This window comes from Physeter macrocephalus, chromosome 6 (assembly GCF_002837175.3).
Source record: "Physeter macrocephalus isolate SW-GA chromosome 6, ASM283717v5, whole genome shotgun sequence".
In the NCBI taxonomy this organism is placed as follows: domain Eukaryota; kingdom Metazoa; phylum Chordata; class Mammalia; order Artiodactyla; family Physeteridae; genus Physeter; species Physeter macrocephalus.
In genome coordinates this window covers 34,024,633-34,047,290 of record NC_041219.1, presented here as the reverse complement: position 1 = coordinate 34,047,290, position 22,658 = coordinate 34,024,633, and the positions used below count along the sequence as shown (strand labels likewise).

Genomic DNA, 22,658 nt, shown 5'->3' with positions numbered 1-22,658 from the left:
GATAAAGAAGATGTGGTACATATATACAATGGAATATTACTCAGCCATAAAAAGGAATGAAATTGGGTCATTTGTTGAGACATGGATGGATCTAGAGACTGTCATACAGAGTGAAGTAAGTCAGAAAGAGAAAAACAAATATCGTATTTTAACACATATATGTGGAACCTAGAAAAATGGTACAGATGAACCGGTTTGCACGGCATAAATAGAGACACAGATGTAGAGAACAAACATATGGACACCAAGGGGGGAAAGTGCTGGGTGGCGGGGGTGGTGGTGTGATGAATTGGGCGATTGGAATTGACATGTATACACTGATGTGTATAAAATTGATGGCTAATAAGAACCTGCTGTATAAAGAAATAAAATAAAATTTTAAAAAAAGAAAAAAGAAAACGGTCAGCTGAACATGTGGTCAGTAAGAAGACTGTAGAACATGTGAACACTGCACAGAAGAAACATGTGCCCTCTTCTTTAAGAAAACCCATGGCCGCTGAGCCTGTGCGTCTGGAGCCTGTGCTCCGCAACGGGGGAAGCCACAACAGTGAGACGCCTGCGTACCACAAAAAAAAAAAAAGAAAACCCTCAACTCTGAAGTTCACCTATTTTTTAGAAATCTATTTATTCAACAAGTAGTTACTGAGTACCTACCGTGGGCAGACACTGTGCTGGGCTAAAAGCTGGGGCTTAAGTACCGGACATGACAGGCAGGACCCCTGACCTCACAGAGCTCATGATCCAGCCAAGGTGGGAGCAGGGCCTCTCCCTCTCTGGCACAGACGTGACAAACATCCTCTTCGTCCAAACAAGGTCACTTGTTAATGGATCCCATTACCTCCCTCATACTTTTTTTCTCGAATAAAAAAATGTTTGATAATTATCTGCCTGGTAGAATTCTGCAATTAGGCTCATTAAATAAGAGAGTTCAATGTTCAGAGAAGTCAATTAAGAATGGCGAGAGAGAGAAAGAGAGAGAATTTAAAAATTCCATGCAAACCAGGTATGGACCTACATTGTATTCAGACTCAGGAAGGGCTGTGTGAACAGAACTTGGCAGTTAACATGGGTCCCAGTAGGTGGGTACCATGCATTTGGGAAAGCAAGGGAGATCCCCAAATGATTCTCTTTTGCAAAAAGCAGGCACTCAGCCTAAAGAGACCCAGGAACTAAACAGCAGGGAATCACATTTAACAACTGAACAAGGGTCAAGAGACTCAAATTGCCTGGGAGACCAAAAATCAGCTACAGCCTCTGAGTAAAGCCACAAACTCAGCATAGAAAAGAGATTTCTGAGGGCTGGCTTGTGATACTCTCCCAGAATGGAGGCAGAACAGAGAAGGCAGAGGGCCAGGAAGCAGGAGATGCTGACATTCTTCCTGTGTGGGCAGGCAAATTTGCTGCCGGAGTACTGAATCTACTCATCAAATATCTGCAATTATTTCCATTATTCCTTCAGTGAAAATCATTTGGGATATTAACGATTTTTCGATTCTCTTGGGAAGAGAGACTGCAAATATACCGCAAAGGCTTAAACAAACAAGTGAACTGATTATCTTCTGTCACTTGTTCATTATACCAACATTTAGTTTAGGTGCGGGAGGTATAAACATGACCAAGACATGAATGGGAAGCCTCGTACTTCCAGACAAGAGGATGAAATTGAGGAATCAGTGCTATAAGGGCAACGAAAAAACAAATCGCAAATGCTTAGACTGTTTTAGAAACAATCTAAAAGAGTAAAAAATAAATTCCAAAAAATCAAATAGTTCGACTCCCTGCTTTTTTTTAAAAAAATAACCCCACCTTGGCATTATAGTTCAGGAGTACTTTAATCTCAGTATTTTCTGATGCCAAGAAAATAAAGTGAAATTATAGGTCACTGAAGAAGACATGAAAGGGCTGTGCAGTATAATCCAAGTATCTATATTTGTTCTCCAGCGTGCCAGTTCATTATACTATTTTTATCCCGAGTTCCAAATTATTACATCTGATGGGCAGAATTCTGAAGGTATTACATATTGACCTCAAAGCCTCATTAGAAAGTGGAAAAAAAAAGATCGTTCATGTCTCAATTTAAACACTTACCTGGCTGTTTTATAACCAGTTCATCTTTACATTTAGGGTCCCTTTCAGGTGAAGGCCCAAGGCAGCTCCAAATTTGACACAAGGGCTAGCAAACAAGAGGTGCTCAATGCCCATTTTAAAATAAAAGCTAGTTTAAGATGATATCAATTGCCATTTTTTTCTTATTCTAATTATCTCAGTGCCATTGCTTGAAAGAATCTGTTTTTCTCTTGGATTCAGAGTTAAATAGGAAGAAAGTGGGAAAGGACGACAGTTTATTCAGAGCCAACCAGGTGTGAAGGATTGTGAGGCTTGCTTTCTCCTTTCATCCTCAGAACACCTTATGAGACAGGCAGTGTGAGAAAGAAGCCAGGTTCAGAGGTGCTAAGTATGGTCACACAGCTCATAAGTGACAGAGATGAATCCGAACCCAGGTCTGACTCCCAAATCCAGGCTATTTCTAGCTGACTCCTTGGTTTTGTGGAAAGCATTCTACTGTTCTTGAATCATGTTTGGCTTTCAAGAACAGCAAGTCATTTAACCAGCAAACAATTGTCACAGTTTTAACATTTATCTGAATAAAGCTAGACTTTACATCTGTAGCCCAACAAGTCTGACACTTTTACAAATTTAACAAATAGATCAAACTAAATGTTTTTTAAAAATTCAGGAAAACACACAGCCTCAGCACAGCTTTGGGCACCTTAGGCTGGGATTTTAAAAACCAAACGCTGCTTAGCATTTATATGGCACTAGCAAGACTAGGACCCTCTAGAAGTTCACTACTCTTCAAATGAATCTGATAACGTCCCTAACGCAGAGACTGCCTGGTGGACCATGAAGAAGAAAAAGTAAGCCTAATTTAGAAAACTCAAAATAAATAATTGGAAAGGACATAAATCCTTACTTAGCTGGCTTTATTCCTTTCTAATAGGTCAGTGGTTTTCCAAGTGTGTTCCTGGGAACCCCAGGATTCTTTTGAGGGACTTCAGGGGCCAAGGAGGCCAAAAAGGAAACTGCGCAAAGTCCTACACCTTTTACCCCTACCTACTCCAAGCGGCTCAGTTATCTGTCTTACAGATATTATATGTGATAATATAACATATAATTATATTCTAATTATATAATATTTAAATTACATAATATCAATATTATTGATATTATATATAAAAATATATGGGGGGGACAAGACAGATTCCAACTTTTTAAAAGTTTGGAGACCTCTGCTAGTGTGTTATGGCAACAATTAAATGGGTATGTTAACATTTCCCCAAAGAAAAACTGGGATAAGCAAGCTGGGGTTCTAATGGTTACAGATCTGAGAGCAGGCACTTTTTTTTCTGCGGTGGAAAGTTAACTCAAAATGCTTTAAGATTCAAAATGTGCCTTTAAAAAAACAAGTCATGAGTTTTTTTAAAAACGTGTGGTTGGGAAGGATGCTGTTTATAAAATTACAGAGCATACACGACGGCATGGGATGCCCACAATACACTCTGCAACGGGGCCAAGATCATTAACTGGTTCCCAAGACAGCATGTTTCTTAAGAAGAGCTTCTCTTGCAACTGCTCCATTCTAAAGAAAAGACAGACACCTTGGTCACTTCTGTAACAAGGCAGCTAATGATGGCACCTCTTACAGCACTGGGAACGATATTTAGAGAAGGACTGTATGCCTGATGCAAACTTTGCTCAATAGCCTCGGTTCCCTTTTCACAACTAGAAACAAGATCAGTGATGTTGTACATTAAAAATCCTAAAAGTCTACTGACCATAATTGTCCCTTCTCTGGAAAGAGCGTGAGCTTTGGATTTAGACAAACAGCTGAGTTCAAAAACTAGTCCTCCCACTTACTATTAGATTGGGTTCTTTAACTTGTTCAAGCTTTAATTTCTTTATCTTTTAAGTGGGGATAATACAACGTACCAGAGAGGATTGTTGTTGAGGAATGAAGACAAGGTGGCAGCCAACGCGTCCACGGCGCTTACCATGTGCCAGGCACTAAGGGTTTTGCATGGGTTGTCTATAACTACCTCCCTTTTACAGATGTGGAAATTAAGGCAAAGAGAGTTTAAGACTAAAGAAAATAAGACAGGTAAAAAGTCAACCACAGAGTTGCCAGACAAGATGTTCAACTGATGTCAGTTCCTCCCTCTCCCCCATCTTCCCCTTTGAAACAGCACAGCCATGTGAATTAAAAATACAATGGGAAATCAGGGCTCAAGACACTGGATTCAAAATGACTCACGGCATGTCACTGAGAAATGACTAAGTCTCATCACCCACAGAAGCAAGAGCACCACCAATGGGGGAACAGCTATATGACTGCTTAGGGACATATGCAGGCACAAAGGGTCAGACTATAGTGTAACGATCATCCAATAATCCTTCCAACCTCCCAGTCCTCCTTCCAAATACTTTGCTATTTGCTCTCTTTCGTTCCCTAGTCCATTAGAACCTAATGGACTATATCACAATAAAGTCTGTCAGGGTATGAATGCCACTCTGGGGTCCCCAGAGTCTATACAGTTGGCCCTCTATAGCCACAGGTTTCCCATCTGAGGATACAACCAACCCATCCGCAGCAGACAGTTTCATTTCAGTCATTTCTGAAATTCACAGTCCTCTACCTCACATATCCAGAAGTGCACAAAGGTTCTAGAGGTTTTGCAAACTACTCTGGTCTCCAAGCTGCTCCACTGGCTGCTGCTGAGCTGCCCCCTTTGTGAGTCTACAGTGGAATTCACTCACTCATGCATTAACAGAATTTACTGAGCAGCTACTATACTCCATAGTCTGCTCAAGGAACTGGGTATACAACAAAGAAACAGGAAGATGAGACTGCTGCCTTCCCAGAGCCTCCAAAGTTCCATGAAAGCCGAAGGATCTGTTCTTTCCTCAGGCTGCAGAATCTCAGCCATGGCTGGCAGTTCAGGTGGCCCAGGCACAGTCCCCCCAGGCATACAACACAGCCACTCCCTCTCTTCCCACCCACCTACAAGAAGCCATTCTACCACTGCAGGACACTCCAAGGAAGCCTGTCTTAGGACATTCCTCCTGTCTACTATTTCTCTCTCTCTCCTTCTTCTTCTCCTATCTAAGCATCAGGCACTCAGGAGCTCAGACTTTCAGAGAACAAAAGGCAGGAAATTTAGGCAACACAAAACTCTGCAGAGGACTTCCCTGGTGGCGCAGTGGTTAAGAATCAGCCTGCCAATGCAGGGGACACGGGTTCGAGCCCTGGTCTGGGAAGATCCCACATGCCGCGGAGCAACTAAGCCCGTGACCCACAACTACTGAGCCTGAGCTCTAAAGCCCGCAAGCCACAACTACTGAGCGCACATGCCACAACTACTGAAGCCCACGCGCCTAGAGCCTGCGCTCGCAACAAGAGAAGCCACCACAGTGAGAAGCCCAGGAACCACGATGAAGAATGGCCCGCGCACAGCAAGAAGACCCAATGCAGCCAAAAACAAACAAATAAATAAATTTATTAAAAAAAAAAAACTCTGCTGAAACAAAGGCATTGAAGAGACCTGGCTGCTAACTTGGGATGAGAATTGAAAGGGAGGGAAAAAAACATGAAGGAAAAAATACACACACACCCAAACACAAGTATCCCCCTACATTAGACTGCCACATATAAAGGCTTTTCTCCTAGAAAGCAAACGGGTCGCTTTCATTTTGAACAATAAGACAAAGTTTTTCCTGAATCCAACTGTGCACCAAAACGTTCACCACTGCTTTAAAGTGTTATGCCTAGCACAGTACCTGGCATATGACAGGTGAGATGGATACATGAATGGATGGATAAAATAACTCTTTCCTTCCTATAAGCCATACATCTGATATGGGGGAAGTTGAAAAACAACTTATGGATGGTTAACCATTCTGAGACATCTTCTTTTGAACAGATGAAGCTATACTTAGGGCATAAGCAATATAGGAAAAAATGTAAATGTATTTTACACCGTAGAAGCATGGTAGAGGAACTCTTGCATCAAGATGTAACAACATAAGAATCAAATTGTAAAAATCCGAAGTAGTTCATTTTCTCCTAATCATTTTAATCTCACTTTTTATTTAGCATAACAAGGACTGACATACGATGAAATATTGACTTTAGCATATATTGATCATATCGCCTGGGGAGGTATATTCACCTTTAAAATGGAGAAAATAGTATCTATTAATTACGGTTGTTTTAACAATGACAAGATAGAAGGGAGAGCACTTACTATGATGGCTGCTAAGACACTCAAGAAATGTTTGAAACATGCACACGTGCGCGCACGCACACACACACACACACACACACACACACACAGAGTCTTCTAGCCCAATCTTGAAGGTCATACGTATATGTCCACAAATTCTAAGAAACAGTGAAATCTTTCCATCATCCTGCTAATCCCAATAAAAACATCTGTAGCAGACAAGGAGTTTTACTGATGTTCAAATCCTTTATTTTTTACATTTTTTATATTTTGGTCTTTCAAAGCTTTCTATAAACAATAATCTAAGGCACAGTCCCTTGAAGAAGCAAACCATGTGTTTTTATACTTAGAAATTTCAATGAACTGGTTAAACATCTGAATCATATTTGGAATCTCTAGTTAGACTCTGAAGGTAGATAAACGGCCCAAATCTTTCTTACCAGAGTTGCCCCAGACTGTGTGGACAGCTTCCCAAACCTACTTAGCATAAAACTTGTTTTTTAAACAAGAAAATAAAGATTAATTCTCAAACATTGGAAAATTCTTAAACCTATAAAAACTTGATTTGCTTTTTAAAATGAAGTAATATTTCCTTTTTCTTGTTTTTAAATTTAAATATTAAGTTCTCACAAACTTGTACTCTTCTGCTTGTTCATAAAGAGATCACCATTCTAAACTCTAAAGTAGTTAACATCATAAACAAATGTGTTTTTACTAAGGTGTGCTCACAAAAATTATGATAAAAATGGTCTTATGAACATTTAGTTCATTTTTTTTACAATAATACTAGCTTTTTAATAAGGTTTTTTTTAACATCTTTATTGGAGTATAAATGCTTTACAACGGTGTGTTAGTTTCTGCTTTATAACAAAGTGAATCAGCTATACATATACATATATCCCCATATCCCCTCCCTCTTGCATCTCCCTCCCACCCTCCCTATCCCACCCCTCTAGGTGGTCACAAAGCACCGAGCTGATCTCCCTGTGCTATGCGGCCGCTTCCCACTAGCTATCTATTTTACGTTTGGTAGTGTATATATGTCAATGCCACTCTCTCACTTTGTCCCAGCTTACCCTTCCCCCTCCCCATATCCTCAAGTCCATTCTCTAGTAGGTCTGCGTCTTTATTCCGGTCCTGATATAAGTTCATTCAGCCCTAAAAAAATTGAAGTTCATCTCCTATACCTGCATAGAAGCCAGCTTTTATCATTTATTTTAAAAAATCCTTTCAGCAAAGTATAATCTATCATCTTTCAAATCAAAGGAAGTAATTACACAATTTTATAACTTTCCATGAAAAGTTAATTTCTTTCCAATGTCTATTAATTTGATTTTTATTCTCCCGGGGACATTTTTTCACTTTTATTCAGTAACCTAGTATGAAGGGATTGCCCACCCAGAACAAATAGTTGGTCCTCTTATAGTCTTCATTAAAAATAGTTCTCTCAGAAGTAGCCTCATCTTCTTCAAGTCCAGGATCCTTCACCTCAGTGTTTAAACCCTATACCAAGTACATTCATGAAGGAATTAAACGAAGGGTAGGAGACTCTCCATTCCACTCTGGTCTCCATTATTTATCTTATTACGTCGGCACTTAACTTCTCCCACCCTGAGCTGTCCTACCTGTAAAGTGGACATAGTAATTACCCCATAAGGTCAGGAGGGTAGTGCAATGACAGAAGGGGATAAATAGTACTAAAATGCTTTAAAATGTTCACAGAAAATATGGAAATGTAAGTATAATTTAGAAATATGTATTTCATTGTATAGAAATGCAACGTCACAAAACTAAAAGTAACAAAAGATTGCAGTAGTTCTTTATACGATGCTCTTCCAGTCTACACTCTTCAAATCCAATATTACATAATACTATTTGATATTAAAAGACTAACATTATCTAGAATTAGAGCTCTGACAGCAAAACACGAATGCTGATGACTTAGTATGCGATACTGCAACCCCATCCTCAATGCTAAATCTCTAACTTGAGCAAATGTATTGATTATGATAAAGTTCTTAGTGAAAACTGTATAACTGTGAAATAGTGGAAGAAGAGTAAACCTTGATTAATCAAAATGCTTAGAAAAGAGGAATTTACTTCTCGGTCATGGCCCAGCACCAATGACTCCAATACCCATTTTGGAGAATAAAATTCTCCTGATTTCAGCTTACTGCGTCAACATTTACTTCTTACTACTGATATCTGAGTGAAGGAATAGTATTCTGTTTTCTTAAAGATTTTTCTTTGATTATGATTAATCAAGGAATCTAAAAAATTATAATATCCAGTTACTTACTAAATATTATAGCATACTAAATATACAGAATTTACAACCCCTCTACAGTTTTCCCACTAGGCTTCATCGAAGACCCCAAAACTATGTGGTTCAGTTTCAAAAATTAAACCAGCATTTCACTAACCATCTCTTCTGGTATCAAAATTATTTTACACAGCGTCTCTTTTAAGACATCATTTTATTTTAAAGCTTGGCATCTAAGGTTTCTAGTTTTATTACCCCTCCCAAGTGTTATAACAGTTTCTCCTTTCACGGTGAATTTAAAATTGGAGTGAAACTTACTTTCTTGTATTGCATTAAGAATCTCTGAAAAGTCCACATCACTCTTTGGCCCATCAGGTAGTATTTGCATATCCAGCTGGTAGCTTTGCAAATCCACACCTCCTTCTAGAGAAACGAAAGATATTCATGGAGTTTGCACTGGTTATCAGACAGCCCAGCATCAGGGTCCCAAGGAGAAGCAATGTCAAAATCTAAAAAGAACAGCCAGCTGGTTTGCCAATGATCCTCCCACGTGGACAAATGACTTTTAAAAAATGAGGAACATTACCAGCCATTTGCCCCTTATGGGACCAGAAAGGTTTAATTGTATTTCCAAGGCAAAAATAAGGCAATTACTTTATTAAAATACCACATACTTCATAGTATTTATGGATGATTTCCTAGGTGAAGAATATAATATGCTAGCCTCCACCCAAGGACATTTAAAATTATTCTCAGCTTCTACATGGCTAAAAAGGGACATTCACCACTAATACTTTATGAAACCATCTTCCTTAAAATGGTAATAATTTATTTAAAGAAAAGGATTTAATATTCCTGATACCACAGAAAAACAGTATCAATTTTTTCTCTCACAGTTGGACTTCCCCTGTTATATCATTTACTTTTCGATTATACCAGAATACTTTAATTTATTCTATGAAGTAGTTAAGGCCCTTGTACTAGGTTTGCCCAATGTATTTCTGGTGTGTTCTAAAGAAAGAGGGTTTTTTTAATGCTGCTCCACACACCTATACAACATTTAAGGAAGTCAAAGAAACCAAGATATCAAAAAGTAGCTTTATCATTAATAATAATAAATCTCTGAATGCTTCTTAAAATAATCAGTAAGAACATCTCCAATCTGATGAGTCTGGAAGGGCTAAACGTCAGTGCTGAAATAAACAGAGAGCCTGATAAATAAAATGGGGCACACTCTAGCTTCCAAAATTTTTGTAGAAATAATTCTTTTGTAAGCCCAGGAATTATTCTTAGCCTTGAATAAAATTTCAGTTACATCCCTAAAACTCAAGAAGAATAAGACACAGTTACTATCTTACAAGAACACTCATTCTGGGAGGGAAATGGACACAAGTAACTATAATAGAAGGTGAGCTTTAGGAGGGCAGGAACTTTTGTCTGCATGCTATAACCCATCACTTAGAACAGTGTCTAGCACAGAGTAGGCCCTCAACTAATGTAGGTAGAACGAATTTATGAGGCTATGCAGTACTTATGAAACAAAGGCAGGAGAGTAACAAGTAAAGCTATAAGCTCAGATTCTGGAGGCAGACAAACCAGCATTCAAATTCTTACTAGGGAACACCAAATCTCTCTATATCTTAGTTTTCCTCATCCATGAAATGGGTGATAGTAACAGTCACACAGAGTAGCCATGAGGACTAAATGAGATAATGCATGAAAAGCTCTTAGCTGTCATAGCACTCGGTAAATGGAAGCCATTACTATTATCATCCATAATAATTAATTATAGCAACACTGGCATTTCTACAGAAACTATCAGCCATTGAATAATGAGAAGGAATCCAAAAGTCAATTATTTGGGACCAGCATGCATTTAAAGTGACAGTTAAGCACTGCAGACACAGCAGTGAATTTTTAAATGCATGCATTCAGTTGGCTCATTGCAAGGTCTGAAGTTATCGGTGAGACTAAGCTTCTCAATGGAACAGAACAAAGATGTCTTCCTGCTGGCCCAGAATTTAAATGGGCTGTCTGCTTTTTTTCTCCATCATGGCCAGCTACCTTGAATGGGTAGGGAAAAGTTTTGATGCTTTTCAACCTCTACTAAGGCTAGTCACCTTTGTTGTGCTCAATAACCAAAGACCCAAAGACCTCACAATGACATCGACAGGGGAAAAAAAAAAATTCAATACCACTTTTCAGCCAGGCTGCGTGCTATGTACTTTATTATCTCACTTAGTTTTTACTCTAACCTTGAAAAGGAGGTGCAGTAAGAAGTAGTAATTTGCCCCCAAAAGCTACTAAGTTGTAAAGATGTAATACCAACCCATGCCCTTTACTGGTCTTTAAAATCACACATACCCAAGCAGTCAAAAGCACAGGCTGTTAGAAATAAGAAAATTTACCAATTTTCACTGGACTTAACAATAGTCCAGGACTTCAGAGCAGGACAAAAGTCATTACATAACCTAAAAAGCAAATGACTTCTAAAATAACCTAATAAATAGAAGCCCAATTTATTTACTTGCTGTTTGTCACAGGAGTTCATAAATTCACGTGGAAGTAGTTATGACTATGAAATAACTGTAATTTTTCATAACTAAAATTCCATAATTTTTAATAAATTTTTTGTTAGAGGACAGGTAAGAGCATAAGAAGTCACAAAAGAAGCAACATAAAGAGGCATTCAGGTCATCAAAGTCTGTATTTAAAGAATATGAAAGACGTGGGGAAGAAAAAAGTGAAGAAAGTGGATATAAGGATACAGATAAATATATAGATATATCTCAAGTATACTAAAAACCACACCATTTTATATGACTAGAAAAGGAAGAAAATACTGCATTAGGTACAGAAGTTCTCTCAGCTGTGAAATGGGTATATTTTGTTTTATTCTTTATTTTTTTCTATGTTTTTCACAATACGTAAAATATTTTAAAGTTATTTAAAAATTCAGATTGTGGCAATAGAGGATATTGTTTTTCAAATTCAGGATTCAAGACTTAAAGACTACAGATGTTAAACCATTAAGGAACTAATTTAATAAAATTTTTCCAAATTAATACAATTCTTAACCTATATAAGTCAAATAGCTCTAAATTGCAAGATGCAACATTATCTTCATAGTAAACATTAAGATCACATTTAGAATCCTTAAAATACAAGGCATTTTTCTTCCTCTGCTCTAGAAGAAATACAAAATTTATTTATTTTATGAAATACAAGACGTATTTCATAAAGTACAAAAAAAGTGTGTTTTATGAAAATACACTTTCATAAAATATAAGGGTCTGGAATTTCTGGCAGTAAGTCATTCACTAAAGTCTAAGATGACGAAGTAGGGGATGCTGTAAAACAAGTACTTCTGTAAACTTTCCTAAATGGAGAGTGATCACTGGACACGGATATTTTCAAATGAATCCGTCAAGGTGACAATCTTCACCTTTAGCATGTACTGCCCAAGTGAAAGAGACTGAATAACTTCAATATACAAGAAGTTGTGTGTCTACTTTGGACTTTTGATATTTAATTAATCATTGTTAATCCTGTAGTGTTGGTGTGATTTCTGAAAGTTGAGAATTGGACTTCTTCCTATGGTCATGGATGTCTCTGACTTTGAGTCAAAACACAAAGCTCTGAAAAAACTAGGTAAGAGGGTGAAGGTGTCATGGTTTCAAACTGAAGGGCCTCAGTAATTGACATGCAACTAAGTGCAATCCCAAGAAAAGGAAACAAGTTACATTATAGAGGGAAGCTAAAAAGATTTCCTAAAGATGTGGAGAACCTACTGAACAATTTTTAAAAATGAAAAATAGCTACAAAATTCATGTGATCTCCAAATTTACCTTTAGCTTTTCTCACACTTGATTGACAGGAGAGATTAAATTCAAATCTTAATTGTGATTTGTAGTATGAGTAAAACTGAAAGTAGTTTCGATAAAAAGTAACCTTGATAACAGCACTTGCATTCAATAAAACATCTTCAGCTGAGCAAACATCTTAAAAATTCACTTTAGATTTGTACCTAGCGTACATGGATTTTAGCTAAATGCTTATATACACAAGGGACCAAAAAAAACTTCAAATATGAATTTCTTAGTTACCAAACATGTTGATTCCTCTCCCATCCCAACCATCTCTGTCTATAGAAATCCCTTTCTACTTTTAAGGCCCCTCCTAAATGCTCTGTGCTTCAAGAATTTCTTGATTCTAACAAGTAAATACCCTTTTTCACCCACTGAACCCATATAGCTATCTCTATTTTATCTTTTTTACAGTACATATTTTCCATCAAAATTACCTAGCACCGTGTAGACACAGACAAATGTGAGTTCCTAGTCCTCCCTGTCTAGATTTCTTCCTCATCTCTAGCACCTTCGACTAGATTGTAACTTGATGCAGGCCTGGCACCAAACTGCATCCACCTTTTTGTCTCCTACAGAACCTAGGACAAGGCCTGGAACACAATTAGTTTCTCTGTTAAAGCTCTTTTATGGCAATTTCACATTACTAGCAACAGCAGTAGATACAGACTAAGAAAATGTCCCAGTTTTCCTTTCTAGTCCACAACTTTAACACATCTTGATAGGTTATCTATAGATCAGGGGTCCCCAACCCCTGGGCCGAGGACGGGTACCTCGGAGGTGAGTGGCGGGGGAGCGAGAAAAGCTTCATCTGCCGCTCCCCACTGCTCGCGTTACTCCCTGAACCAACCACCCGACCCCAGTCCACGGAAAAGTTGTCTTCCACGAAACTGGTCCCTGGTGCCAAAAAGGTTGGGGACCGCTGCTATAGATGACTATGAAAGGCATATTCTAAATCATACATTTGCTCTTCCCTTCCCTTCTTTTTAAGATTTGTCAAATAATAAAGAAAACCTTCAAGTACCAAAGAGCTTATAATGAAAATCAGCAGTGGACAACTCTACCTTTTCTTCAACCCCAATCCTATTTCCTCAGTCCAACCACTTTTAAGAGTTTCTGTTTTTACTTCCTTTAGATCTCTCTATATGTGTATCCCATTGTTTCTTGATCAATTTTATACAGTTGACCCTTGAACAACTTGGGTTTGAACTGCATAGGTCCACTTATACAGGACTATTTTTCAACAGTAAATAGTACAGTACTTAAGAGTGCATGTGGTTGAATCCGCTGATGGGAAGGAACCACTGACTGGGAGAGCCAACTATATATTATATGCAGATTAACCGCCTCCCCCCATTGTTTAAGGATCAAATATATGTTACATAGTTTTCTGCTATGATACAAGACAATATAACTTACTATTACTGCCACTCCCCCTTGCCCCCCACTCACCCATCAAATCATTATTATCAATATAATTTTTCTATTATATTGTCTTAGTACAGTGGCTTTAAATAAATTACTTAAATTCAATTTTTTTGTTCAGTCAAATACAGATGATCTTATATTTGCAAATTAACACAAAATGATATAAAAAGCATATTTTGACACTACACTGACCTGGATTTAAATTCCATTTTTATGTGTTCTGAAGCCATTAAATAATGAACCTCATTTTTCTCATTTATAAAATGAAGAGACAATTTTTTGAGCTCTTTTAAAAATGATCAATTATTTACACATATATGTAAATAATTTGGTTCATAGTGTTAAGCCATCATGATACACTAAAAATTTTAAGTGATATATTCCTTCTCTGCAAAATGAGGGCCAATTCCAGGTTTAGGACCCATACTATATAAAAACAATTTAGTAAAAAAAAAAAAATCCTGTAGTTTGGATTTTCAATGTGGAATACTCCACATTGAAACAAGTAAAGGAAAGTGTGACAAATCAAATCTTAACTTCCCCATGAAACACAAAAGATGGAGGACCCTGTAAAGTAAGCTTAAGGGGACAAATGGTATTTTCCATGACTACCTCCTAATAAATGATGCTCTATCTAAGCTTCTGTCTACATTCAATTTATATTCTGCAAATTGGTAATTCCTGTCCAGAGAGGTATTTTTAATACAAATCCTCAAACGCAGCATTTTTTACAGAATAGAGAGCCGTGATATTTCAACACTTGATATAAATATCTAAAATGAACCCTCACATGTAATATTTTTGGACTTAATAGGCTGCAAAGACACCATTTTTGAAACTGGGGGTGTGTTTTCAATTCCCCATGAATGAATTCAGTGTTCTTATGACAGTGTTAAGATGGAGAATGATATTGAGAAGGGAGGGAGGTATAGTCTGTCTTCTTTTCAGACTTTCCCTATATCAGCCAGTGTCCACAATAAATCTTCTAGGAAGGAAGCGGGGAAATGAACCCAATTCTTCTGAAGGATCTGACATTGGAAACCCTAGATTTACTTGTGGAATATTTCACTGGTTCTGGAAAAACTTTCTATCTGTGTTTCTTAAATTCATTTATAGTGCTTACCAAACTCTATTTAGTGTACCATAAGCTAAAAAACCTTCACAACAGAAGATGCTTCATACGTGCTATTGTAAAAAGACACACAAATCCCACTCTTTCATATTAGTGTTGCTTAACTATAAATCTAGTGATATTGCAAGATCATTCTTTTACAGAAGAAAGCTCGGCTTTGTATTAGCAGGAATACACAGATTGATTCACCCACACTCGTCACTATAAAAGCTAAAGACATTTCTTCAAATTATTAACACTGAGTAGTTCTAAGGACCCAATTCTGGACTGGGTCCTTACTGGAGAACCACATTTAGCTAACAGCGGGTGGATGTTTCTCAGGTCTAAAATGGAAATAATAATCCCACTGCTTCAGCCAGTAATGGCTGACCTTCAACAAAATTACTTCTATGTTTCCCAGGATTGGCAAGAGAGTGATCTCCTAAATTATATAGAATGCCTGCATTAAGAGTTCCAAAGAGGGCCTGGAAACCAGAGCTGCAAAGCTTTAAATGGCAGGAAGGATTTGTGTGGGAGTGTAGGCAGGGCTCCATGGGGGGTCTTCCAATCTCCTAGATGCTGAGGTCTGTTGCTATGACAACACTGACTCTTGCCGAGGAAGGGAAGAGAGAAACTCAGGATTAGGAGGGGTTATGGAGTAGAAACCATGATACTTTCAGCATCACTATAATGTTGTTTACTCTTTTAACTTGCACAGTAAATCTTCAGAAGGGCCTGAGATGAATGTATGAAAGAGAATGGCCTTGCAAGACAACAAGCCTCTTGAGAGCCAAGGCTCTGTCCATCTTGTGCATCGGCCTCTTATCTCTAACTCAGGGAATTATGTAAGTAGAGCAGAAGCTTACTATTAACCGTCTATCTACCACGATTAAGAATTTAGTTTAGGGTTAGGGCTCAGGCCACTAGTTATAGTCATATGATCTTGAGTTAGTAGTTATTTAAATCTCTCCAAGCTTCTTAAATATAAAGTTATTTGAAATAGACTTGGGCAGAAGATGCAGTTCTAAATTCCATTAAAACACAATACTCTTTCCAGAAATAGTTGTCTTTGTGGCTGCCTTTTCTGTAGCTTTTCTTTATTCACTTTGTATATTCAAATGGTTGTGAAAAGATTCTTCAGAAAATTCTCTCTAAATGCACTACATAGGTCAAAATATGTGGATATGTCCCTCAGCAAAGGGGAAAAAGTGAAAATTTCTAAGGGAAGAATTTGGTATGTATTTTTAGAAAACTCAATTTTGTTACTCAGCAAATGATAGCAAGGAGCACAGATCTCAATGCCCACATTTCAAGGCTCAAAATAGCTTCTTTTCCTAAGCACCCCTCTATTTACTAAAATCCCATCACACATTTTACAAAAAACCACTTAAAGAGGAAGAGATTCAAATGAAGGATGATTAGTGTTATTTCTAAACCATAGTTTAGAAAGATACCACATTCACCTTCAAGGCAATGAGAAATAAAACAGAGGTCCAAAGTAGCTCTTACACTTTTTCTCCCACATATTCTCAAAGCCATGTGGAAGACCTTATCTTCCAGCCACACCCAAAATCCGTTTCACAAATAGAAAAATAAATATATATTTTCATCCAAGCTTCAGATTCATTCAAGAAGAGCAGCCACATTCCTCAGGTTCAATAAAGAAGTTTCAGGCACAATTCTCACTAAAATGTCTGTTTCCGGATAAGGTGATGAGAAAACACTAAATTTCACACTCAACTATTTTCACCCTCAAGGAAAAAAAAATTGGCTCAGTGGGAAAAAACACTCGTAAGAAACTAAAGACATAGGTTTTAGCTAGGGTCCATCAGTGACTAATTTTGTACTTTTCGTCAAGCAATTTCATTTCCTGAGGCACAGTAAATCAGGGCTAATTCTGCCTCATGGACCACTGTGAGAACTCAGTGAGATGCAGGAGAAATATTTGTGGAAGCCCTTTGGAGACAATGGAGCATCATCTAACGTAAGGTGGTGGTATCATGATTATTATTGTGGTCAAGATTAGCCATACGTTTACTTTTTTTCCCTAAAGAATGAGTTGAATCTTGACGCTCATCTTGGCAGAACTAGAAACAAGTCAGCCAACACACAAGTCTTTCTTCGCTGTCTTTCTTTTTTCAAATCTCTGCTTAATTGCTCCTTTTCTCTCCTTCTCCCCACAGCCTCTGGTACTTATGTTAAACAGAATGTGAAAGGTACTTGCTGAGTTAAATCTGTTTCCCTAATTTGAGACCAGGCTTTGACATAACACTGGAATTAGAAAAAGGGAAGATGAAAAAACAAAGGTCTAATGCAGAGTAGAACAAAAATGATGCTACAAAGTGGAACATCACTGATATAGAAAGAAATAACTGGTTAAGGTGACTATGTGTTTTCAGTGGAATCTAACTGGTCCCTTCCTCAATATAGTCTTCTTATGCTATGGGTCGAACTATTACAGGGCTTTAAATTTTCCAAAGCTTTGGTATACAAACTTGCTAGAAATATTGCTACCAAGTTGTTTGAAGAAGGTAATGAGAGAATCAAACCACCGGAGTTGGAATCCTGCCTCCGTCACTTACTGGCTGCGTGTTTTGGGGCAAGTTACTTAAACCTTCTCTGTGCCTTAGTTTCCCCAACCATAAAATAAGGCTGACAGCATGAGGATATTATGGAATTAAATGAAATAATGAATGCAAATAGCTTAACAGTTTTTGAGGTTGGGAATATGGTAGAGTACTTAAGGGGGGCTGTAATTTTATTACTGTCAAACATTTAGTACCATCTGTATACAGATAGCATAAGACAACAGTATACAGAAGACATGTATACATGTCATTCTAGCTCACTGGAAACAAAATCCTAAAGTTTCTCTCCTGTGAAATCAACTTGTCCCAGCATTTAAATACATATCTATATAAGGGAAAAATAATCATGCATAAAAGGGGAAAGGGCTGCTTAGGCTTTTAAAGGGAGATAAAAGGAATTGTGTTAGAAATTACTTGGGAAAATAATGAAATATATCAGCAAAACATCATTTTACCAACTCTAGAAGAGAATAAAGGACAAATTCTGTGACTAATGGCATTTCTCTAGGACTATACGATGGGCCTATCACATAAAGGAAAAGCAATAGAAGAAATATTTTAGATTTCACAAAGCTTCTAATTCTATTTTGGGTGGCACAGTCATTAAACTGGGATAATGTGACCCATACTCACTAAGCTTTACACTTTCAAATTCAAAAATTCGCAATCAGTGCTTTAGTTGACTCTGTTCTTGACCCTTAAATAACAGTTCCAAGCCTGGTGTCATTTAATACTTTTATTATTGGCCTATAAAGTGGAATAATATTCATTAATTACGAGCGGCTAAAAGATAAGGTCAAAATGAAATCAATACACAAGAGAAACATCTGAAACAATCGGAAGGAAAGAGAAACCATACAAGATGAAGGTGAACAGCTCCTGAGTCAGTGCAGCATAAAGGGAAACCGTCTTAATTGTTAACCTGGCTCAAGTTAACTGGGAAACTGCTCTATGCTTCAAGGACCGAGTGAGAAATGATTCTGGGACATAAGTACTTTCAGGCTTGTGAATTTTGTCTATGATGATGGTGACAACAAAAATGATCCTTTGCTCCTGTCACCTTACTGTGCAAGGATCGTATAGAGCATTTTACATGAATGAATTTATCCGGCATAACAATGCCACATAGGGTTGCCAGATATAACACATAAAAATATAGGGTGCCCAGGTAATTTGAATTTCAAATAAACTAATAACTTTTTAATCATAAGTCTGCCTCATGCAATTCATGGGACATTCTTACACCAAAAGGTATTTGTTATTCATCTGAAATTTAACTGTGAGTCCTGTGTTTCATCTGGCAACCCTAACACTGTGAGATAGGTATTAATAGTCTCATTTTGCTGATGAGGAAAAAGATTCAGAGAAATTAAGTCATTTGCCCAAGTCTGCATAGCTATTAGGGAACATATGTGGGTTTAAAACATCTAACAACAAAGCTTGCACTGATCACCACTATAATGCACTATTATTATGCTCTTTCCTATATCTGAATGGCCATCCCTCCATCTTCCTGTTGATGTCTTAGCTGACCTTCAAAGACCAATCTGTAGAATCCTTCTTATATCTTTTCCCTAGTAATAATGTTTCCATAATTTTATTTATATCTCTATTCTAGCCCTTAATACAATGAATTCTATTATAGCAGGTTAAGTACAGGTCCCTGTAGTGGATATTCTTCCATATACATTTCCCTTTTCTAACATCACCTCTATTTCCTTTCGGGCAAATGTCTTTCCCTTACTGTGTGCAGCCTGGGCGGGAGGTGAAATCAAGGGGTCCTATCCTTCTATTATAAAAGCTGAAGAGGGGGGCCTCCTCTGTCCTATCCTTTTATCTATCATCACTCTCTGCCCAACCAAGGGAAAGGCACATGGCTGATAGAATCTCTTCCAGGTCTTCAAAAACTGAGCCAAATGATGCAAAAACCAAGAAAAATGGTAAGGGTTCATTTATTCCAAAAAGTCAAATAGTCCTTTTCTTGGTATCTGTTCCTTTTCCAAGGCCAGTTCTCCAGCCTTTCCATCCATATCCTTCAAATTTAAATTCCTTCTTTGCTTGGATTAAATCATTGGTTTCAGTTATTTATAACCAAAGAGCCCTGATTGATGGTCTTTCTGGACATGACTGTGAGCTCCCCAAGGTCCATGTGCAATAGAGTTCTACACCATTCCAGCCCCAATGAAGTACCCTCCAAATAAATATTTGTTAGGACATAGTAGGCACTCAGAAATGTTTGTAAACTCAAAGGGGAATAAATGAACTGAAATTGTTCAGGGTTGATGGCACAGAAGATCTACAAGATTTTCTTGTTCTTTTCTTACTTATCAACCAGTCTGAGTGGGCTTTTAGAAAGTGCTTTGGGAATCGAGATTATCAACTGTGTAAAATGTAGATGGATGATTTAATAGGCCTCACTATGACTAAAATGCACATGTTGCTTCTAAGATCTATGATTCACTGCAAATAAGAAACTCGGTTTGAGAGCTCTTCTATAATCTCCCAACAGAGAACTATAATGCATTAATAAAAGTACACTAAAAATAAAAGGATGGAATTGAAGTCACATCTATCTTAATAACATGAGTTTTAAATACATATATTTTCAAAAACAGGTTTCTAATCATAATTTGTTTAACATGATTTTTCTTAATGATAATTATGTGCTAAAGAATTGGTTTTATTTATATTTTCAACCATTAGCCAATGCAAGCAGGGTTCAAGAATCGATGATAAAGTTATGATAGATAAATGTAGTGATGTATGTTTTAAGGTAAGAGCAGTGACAAGATATGCTGACATCACACCATTAGGAAATATCTTAACATTTCTTCAAATGTTTATTACATTAATATCAGTAGAGGATGTCAAAGACTGACTCTTCTCTGCCTGCGTCAAACACAAACAGAATATTCTGTACAATTCTGGGCACTGTATTTCCAAAGATGCAGTAATGAAATAAGACTTTTTCTAAGAGTGGAGTGGGTAGGATGGTAAAGAAGGTGAAAACCATGCTGTTGAAGGAAGCATCGAAGGAAGTAGAAAATGTTTCAGTTGGCAAATACCTCAAGATGAGTTTTTGAACAACTAAAAGATCAGCACTGAAAGAAGAATAGATTTACCCTGCATAACTTCAGAATGCAAAACTATATACCCAGTGAGTGCAATAGATTTCGACAAACAGCAGATAATCAGCCTTTGATAAGGCTTCCAAGTTCTGACCAGTTGGATCTGAAAGGCTTTTGGGAGGAGGGGGGATTTGGGATACACTTTGAGGAATGAGAAGGGCTTGAGAGAGATGCATTGAGGTAGGGGCATTCCAAAAAGAGCGAGGAACTTGAATAATAGCAGAGAAGTGGAAGAGTAAAAGCCTACTTGAGAAATAGTGCAGAGCTGTGGATAAAGTAGAACAAGGCAGGTTACATAGTATAAAAGATGCCAGGAAAAATAGGGAGAGGTGAAACTGTAGAGGTTTCAAAAACTGGGCTCACTGGGCCTTCCGGGATTCTCTTCCCATCAGCCTTTTCTCAGATTGGTTCCTTCATCTTCTTGATTTCATGAAAGCCTGGCTCTTCCCAGAGGTCACAGCTTCCCCGTGGCTCTTTCCTATGGTACTATTTTTGTCCCACAGCCCTGACACCAAAGGATCTGGAGGAGGGGGGGGGTGTCTTCCTTGAGTCCAAATGCCACCTTCAGACCATTGTTCTTCCCCCTTCCCTAAACTCTCCCAGCCTTGAATCTCAGGTTGTTTTATTATATCACCTTCTCTCCGTCATCACTGCACCCACCTGCTGCCTTCCAGATCATGCTCCTTCATTTCCTGATGAGGTTACCTCCTGGCTTATTGTCACTCTCCCAAAACTATTCAATTCAATTTCAATATCTATGTGGATGATCCTTCCCAAACCCTGGCCTCTCATTCTGAGAATACTTTCCTCCACTGATCTTGCCCTCCATCATATTACACTCGCTAACTTCATACCCTAGCCTCAACCTCATCATTACTAATAACAGCAATGCCCTTCTTAGTATCAGTGCCCTGCATTCTACTCTTTCACTACCACCTCTTATCTTTTCAGCTCTTCTTCCCCTGTCCTAACCTCAGTACCCTTTAATCCCCTCTTGGACCTCCAACCAAGTGATCCTATCAACTTTCCACTGAAACTCACTCCCCCGCTCCGGATGTCTTCACTCCCCTCTGTATTAAGCTTAAAACACATGATCGACTGTTATCATCATTCTCTCTAGTGCACCTTTGATTCCCTCTCTCTCTCTTTTCCTAATTCCTTGGTAAAATCCAAACCCTGACTAAATATAACTCTATATATTGATATGTTATTTGTTTTCATTCACGTAGCTAAACAACGTTAAAGAAAAACACACAACCATGGTAACTAGTCCTAGTTTAATTTCATGACCATGAACCTCAAATAGCCATTTAATGTGGGCCGGCAACCATATTCCACCGTTTACACCATCCTACCATCCTCTCAATCAATCTTACTCCCTTCTCGTTCTGAGTTATGACCTTCCTTACCACATTACAGATAAAACTGAAACAGCAGCAAAAGAACTTCTTAGACCCTCCTCACATTGCCAACATCTACACACTCTCCCTTCCCGTCTGTTATCACAGATAAACTGTTCATGATTCTATTGTGCAAACGGCTCTCATTTCTCTCACCAATCCTCACATCCTCACATGAATTCTTCCCTCTCCCCAACGCCAGTTATCTGCTGGAGATTTGCTATTTTGCAAAGAAACTCTCTTGACCTCACTTCTCCCCCAGCGGCTGCCCTATTTCTTCGCTACCCTTCACAGCAAAACTACTTTTAAAAAGTTGTCTATATTCTCAGTATCCAATTCACATGCTTCCATTCTGTCTGAGACACACTTTAATCAGAGTTTTATCCCCAGCACTTCACCAAAGCTGTTCTTCTCAAAATCACCATTGATCTCCACTTTACTACAATCAACAGCCAATTCTTATTTCTCATCTTACTTGACTTTCAGCAACATTTAACCTAGATAATCACTCCTCTCTTTGGGATAAACTTTCTTTACTTAACTTCCAAGACATGTAATTTCTGGTTTCTCTCCAGCCTTGCTGGCCATTCCTT

At 38.0% G+C, this 22,658-nt stretch overlaps 1 protein-coding gene across 8 annotated transcripts in view; it reads right to left on the bottom strand.

Moving 5' to 3' along the window:
- The window catches only part of ANO4 (anoctamin 4), a 459,956-nt gene that overhangs the window by 198,737 nt on the left and 238,561 nt on the right, over positions 1–22,658 (bottom strand). For 6 of the 8 annotated variants that reach the window (XM_024127263.2, XM_024127265.2, XM_024127267.2 and 3 more), the window contains one exon: positions 8,863–8,967. The exons of the other annotated variants lie outside the window; for them this stretch is intronic. In XM_024127263.2, the coding sequence (XP_023983031.1) occupies positions 8,863–8,967 (105 nt within the window). The remainder of the gene's footprint in view (positions 1–8,862; positions 8,968–22,658) is intronic. 8 annotated transcript variants of the gene reach the window in all.